Source organism: Uranotaenia lowii, chromosome 2 (genome assembly GCF_029784155.1).
Source record: "Uranotaenia lowii strain MFRU-FL chromosome 2, ASM2978415v1, whole genome shotgun sequence".
NCBI lineage: Eukaryota > Metazoa > Arthropoda > Insecta > Diptera > Culicidae > Uranotaenia > Uranotaenia lowii.
In genome coordinates this window covers 148,908,834-148,914,833 of record NC_073692.1, presented here as the reverse complement: position 1 = coordinate 148,914,833, position 6,000 = coordinate 148,908,834, and the positions used below count along the sequence as shown (strand labels likewise).

General features: G+C 50.9%; 1 protein-coding gene across 1 annotated transcript; it reads left to right on the top strand.

The window, feature by feature from the left end:
- Positions 1 to 206: 206 nt before the first annotated feature.
- LOC129741957 (uncharacterized) lies at positions 207 to 773 on the top strand. The gene has a single exon (XM_055733788.1). It carries the CDS (start codon positions 207 to 209, stop codon positions 771 to 773), a length of 567 nt encoding a protein of 188 aa, XP_055589763.1.
- The last annotated feature ends 5,227 nt before the right edge of the window (positions 774 to 6,000 follow it).

Here is a 6,000-nt window from a genome sequence, read left to right as displayed (position 1 = left end):
TTGAGCGCAAGAGGAAAAAGACCACTAAGGCCAAACCCAAACCCAAGCCCAAGCCCAAACGGGTCAGGGACAAGGGGGAGGCTTTAGTGGTAAAGGCTCCCGACGGCACCTAAGCTGACGTCCTCCGAGCGAAGCTGAGGACGAGCGATAGGCTGGTGGGCCTTGGAGGGGATGTGAGGAGAATCCGTCGAACTCGTTTCGTCGAGATGATCCTCGAGCTCCGACGTGGCTCCCAGATAAAGAGCTCGGAATATAGCGCCCTCACGCAAGAGATAGTGGGGGAAGCTGCAGAAATTCGTGCCCTCAGCACCACGGTTACCGTCAGGGTGAAAAACCTTGACGAGATAGCCACGGATGTTGAGGTGCAGAATGCGCTGAGGGATCTGTGCAAGATCGGGACTGACCAGATCTCGGTCAGGATGCGAGATGGCCCTCCCAGATCTGGGACTCAGGTGGCCTTCGTGAAGCTTCCGGTTGCGGCAGCAAACGCCGCACTCAAGTGTGGGCGGCTAAAGGTGGGTTGGTCTATCTGCCAGATAGCCATCCCCCAGCAACCGGAAAGGTGCTTCAGGTGCGTAGAATATGGGCACAAGTCTTTTGCGTGCAAGGGCGCAGATAGAAGCGGGTTGTGTTGGCGGTGCGGCGAAGCTGGCCATCAGGCGGCTGGCTGCACCAAAGACGCAAAGTTTCTCTACTGCGGTGGAGGACACAGGGCTGGCAACCCTAGGTGCCCCGCCTTTCAAAAGGCGTCGGCTGCACCTTCGCGGGGATAGAAGCGGTTCAGCTCAACCTCAACCACTGCCACTCAGCACACCAGCTGTTGTGGCAGTTGGCGTTTGAGGAAAAGTTGGACCTGGCGTTAGTAGCAGATCCGTATCGTAGGACCACGGATGGCAGCAATTGGGTAACCGATAGAGCCAAACTGGCCGCGATATGGGTTACAGGAAGATACCCCATACAAGAGGTGGTTTCTGCTGGTGAGGAAGGCTTCCTTAGCCAAGGTCAACGGGATCTTCGTCTGTAGCTGCTACGCCCCCCCCCCCCCCCCCCCCCCCCGCGGTGGTCTCTGGAGAGATTCGGCGTCATGATGGACAAAATCGTCGAAGGTCTCACGGGTCGGAGCCCCGTTGTCATAGGCGGATACTTCAATGCGTGGGCCGTAGAATGGGGTAGTCGCCTTACAAACCCCAGGGGACAACTTCTACTGGAAGCCCTGGCAAGGCTAGACGTTGACCTGGGGAATGTAGGCAACACGAGGACCTACCACAGGAATGGGAGCGAGTCCATCATCGACGTCACCTTCAGCAGTCCGGGCTGGACGAGCGACTGGAGGGTAAGCGACGTGTTCACCGATAGCGATCACTTCGCGATCCGTTATCGTGTGGGCACTAGTTCGTGGGCAGGTAGAAGAGGTACGACAACAGGAGCACGTCTCTGGAAGACAACACAATTCGACCAGAACGTCTTTGTCGAGGTGTTAAACTGGGAGCGGACCTTGGAAACCTGTCCGCGGAAGACCTAGCGAGGGTACTCGCACGCGCATGCGACGCTGCGATGACAAGGAGGGCGAAGCGGAAGGGCACTCGACAACCCGTCTACTGGTGGACGGCGGAAATCGCAGACCTGCGTACTAGCTGCTACGGGCTAGGCGACATATGCAGAGAGCGAGGTCCCCGTCAGCGAGAGCGGAGCGGAGAGTACCCTACGCAATTGCGAGGTCTGCCCTCTGCAGGGCAATTAAGGCGAGTAAAAAGGCACGATTCAGGCAACTCTGCGAGGACGCCAACGACAACCCCTCGGGCGACGCTTACAGGATTGTCATGGCCAAAACGCGGAGCGGAGGTGCGCCACAGGAATCGTGTCCGATAAAACTGCGTGAGATCGTTAACGAGCTGTTCCCACAACACGAGGTAGTGACATGGCCGAGGGTCCCATTCGACTGGGATACGAGTGAAGAGGAGCAGATTTCACTGGAGGAACTGCGCGACATCGCTGAACAAAGCTCCGGGTCCGGATGGCATCCCTAATGTGGCGTAGTGTGCGTCCGACCCTGGCAGTAAAGCATACAAAGATAAGACTATACCTTCTGCGTATGCCGAGCTGCTAGGTACGTCGTGCTTCTGTGTGTAGGATACCTCCAACGTTATCGTCGCGGAGTATCCGAGTCGAACGCGCCCTCTGCGACGGAGGCTGTGGGGATAAGACTATACCTTCTTCGCAGTCGAACTCGTAGGGGGAAGAGTATTCACGTTGCGGAATACTCTCGGGTAGAGTGGTCTCACGTCACCGCCGGATGAGCCACTCGAGTCGGGTAGGATGACATCACCGTCGGGATTCATCTGAGTCGTAAGCGTCTAAGACCCGTACGTGTGCTGTGACAGGCGCGAGCTCAGGAAAAGCTGCTCTCGATTCGGCACACGGCGGGCAAAAACCCTAGGGTTGCCAGCCAAAAAGGGAGGTGTAGACCGGACCACGGTCGGAGTAGAATGTCCTTTCGGCGGGGGGCATTCGAGTAGTGTGCGTCCGATCCTAGCAGTAAAGCATACAAAGATAAGACTCTACCTTCTGCGTATGCCGAGCTGATAGGTACGTAGTGTTGGAAAATTGTGTAGGATACCTCCACCGCCGCGGAGTATCTGAGTAGAACGCGCTCCCTACGAGGGAAGCTGCGGGGATAAGACTATACCTTCTTCGCAGTCGAACTCGTAGGGGGAAGAGTATTTACGCCGCGAAATACTCTCGGGTAGGGTGACTTCACGTCGTCGGCGGGTGAGTCACCTGAGTCGGTGTAGGATGAATTCTTCGCCGGGAATCATCCGAGTAGTTTTTCGTAAAGCCCTGGACGTGTGCTGTGACAGGCGCGTGTCCAGGATAAGCTGCTCTCGACCGGCACACGGACGGGCAAAGAGGAGAGGGCCTCGAGCCAAGCCATGCGGAGCCAAGATCTCAAGTCGTTAGAGGAGAGGTCATTGGTCTCTTGCAGTGGTCTCGAACAGAGGCGGAGCGCACGTTTTTCGTGGGAACCAAGCTAGTCTCGATTTGCGAGTAAAGGCCGGATCTCAAGTCGTTAGAGGAGAGGTCCTTAGTCTTGAATCGTAACAAGAGGCAGGGTATATATGCTGGAGTTTGACTTGAACTGGAGTTTGCCGATGAGCGCTTAAGCGCGGACGTGGTCTCCCATCTCGGGTATAGCCTTCGTTGCAGGTCCGGATGGGAATTATGGCTAGAGGCCCCAGGTGGACTTTATGGCGTAGAGGTACATAGTATCATGAGTCGTCCAATTGCACCCATGGACCCAGAGTAGCATACTGGGGGGACTCGGTCGTTCGCCGTGCCTTGGAATGCAATCCGTAAAAAGGATTTACCACCTGGGTGATCAACTAATAAAAAAAAACATCGCAGAGTTAGGAGCCATTTACTGGGCGTTGGACAGCCTCGTTTCAAGGCCAGTAGGACACTACTATATTATAACGGACAGTCTCAGTTCTGTTGAAGCAATCCTTTCAATAAGACCGGGAAAGCACTCACCGTATTTCCTCGGGAAGATACGAGAGACTCTGAGTGCTTTATCAAGACGTTGCTTTGCCATCACCTTCGTTTGTGTCCCCTCACATTGTTCGATAATGGGCAATGAGAGGGCGGACTCTCTGGCAAAGGTGGGGGCGATAGAAGGCGACACGTATCACCGTGAAATCGTCTTCAACGAATTTTACTTTTTAGTTCGAAGGAACTCTCTTGTCAACTGGCAGCGCAAATGGGACGAGGATGAGTTGGGTCGGTGGCTCCACTCGATTATCCCAAAGGTAAGCCTCAAACCCTGGTTTAATAGATTGGATCTGAGTCGGGATTTTATTCGTATATTTTCCCGTCTCATGTCCAATCATTGTTCCTTAGACGCGGTATTCTATCGTTTTGACATTGCTGGCAGCAAATATTGTCTGGTCGTGTGAGGTCCATCTTGTCGCCAGAACGAATTTCATAGACTCTCTTCGGGCCCGAGGAAAACCACCTAACGTCCCAGTGAGAGATGTACTAGCTGTGCTAGATTTAGACTACATGCTCGAAATCTATCTTTTTCTAAAAGCTATCGATCTTCGTCTATAATTCTTTTTTTTTCATATTTCCCTTTCCTATCTTCTTTGTTTTTAAAATAAAAGTGTTAAGCTAAGCAAAATATTGTAAAAACAAAAAACGAGTTTGGCTCCTTAAAACCTGAAGGTATGAGCCGTATCAAATAAAGATTTACAAAAAAAAAAGTTTCCATTAGCGTGTATAATCGATGAATATGTTTGTTGATCGTTTTGGAGAGTTGAAACATCGAGTAACGGAAAAATTCAGTTTACTAACGGTTTTTCGAGCCGATAGTCGTGAATTGTTGAGTCTCCCATAAATCATAACGATGAGAATCCTACATTGACCAGTATCCAGAAGGTGGTGAAGGCTGGCCGGATACGCTGGGCAGGACATGTTGCGAGAATGCCGGACGACTGTCCTGCAAAACAGGCGTTCGCTAGGAATCCGGTAGGAACAAGACGAGCAGGGGCGCAACGACCAAGTGGAGCGTGGTCTGGCGAATGTGGGATGTCCGAGAAATTGGAGAACGGTTGCCATGGAACGAGTGAGTTTTCGGAATAATGTTCGTCAAGTTATTTCGTGAGACGGAATACTAAGAAAATAATTAAATAATATGTATATAGATTTTGGGGTTTTGGTGGGTTCCATCCGGGCATCTGATTGAAGCGATTCTTGAGAAGAGCATTTGGCTAACTCACCAGCACCGAATCGTGAATAATGGGTTTAATATGTTCTTTCGATAGAGAGAATTCGATCCTACCCCTATTTAGATATGTGTACCTCTGCTTACATCTCTTATCCTTTGTAACAGTTCATTCAAAGCCATTTTAAAATTATCTAGTTGACGAATCTAGATCAAGTTATAAAGCAATAGTTACTCTCTGCTACTGGCTGTGCATTGCTAAATGGGTGGTAGAAATACATGGATACATACATACAGTGACGAAACCGACAGTAGATTTTTTAACCGGTTCCCCAGACTGCTCAGCCGAGCAAGAACCTCCCTCTAAGCCTCAGGGTCGACACACTCGAAGATTCGGAACAAGGAAACACCTTAAATGCGCGTTAAAGAATTCACACCTTTTTTCCCTATCTTGGGCTTACAAATATGGCCACTAGAACTTCCCCTAGGGTATCTTGGGTTGTCCTACATTATGGTTGCGTCTTACAGGCGGCGAGCGGGAACAGCCGAGACATATGGGCCCCGGAAAGGCTTGTCTCAGACAACGGGTGCTGGTAGGACTCTTGATCGTCGGTCACAGGCAAGGTTAACGGTCTCTGCTAACACTGCTTGCACGGCTTGTCCCCCTATGAAGTCTAGGTCGACGATCTCAGGTCAAAGGCTTTGTGGTACATCCATGGATTTCTCCCATCATGCCCTCCTGCCATTTTTGGTAATGGTGCTACCAAAATACAGCACCATCTATCCGCCAAATACGACCCCGTTGACCTAATCGCACTGGTTGGTGGTGCGCTAGGAAATATCAGGTGGTCTTCCTTCGTTGCTCACTACGGCGCTTCCTTGCATAGTATGCGCTTTTATCAAAGATTCCTACTAAACTAGGCAGCAAAGGTTATGCTGGTTACAATTTATCGCCAACGTAGGAGCATAATACGCCTTACTCAGCTTGATTTCTGTCTGCTTACCATTATTGTCGATGCAATGGACCAAAAAGGGACCTCCACCAACAACAACCGCCTTTTTTTCATCCGTGAAATAAAATAACGGCTTTTGCTTTGCTCTGGTTAAGCTTCAAAAATTGAATTTATTCCGCTCGGGACCATATGATTCTCTGAATTACAGTAAAACAGTTCAAAATGACACTCGAACTGTCAAAAACAAGAGTTTTCCTGAGCTACGGGGAGATAGATAACCGAATGTCGTGACAATCCCTTGATCCAGAATTTCGAAGGAATTTCCTTTCG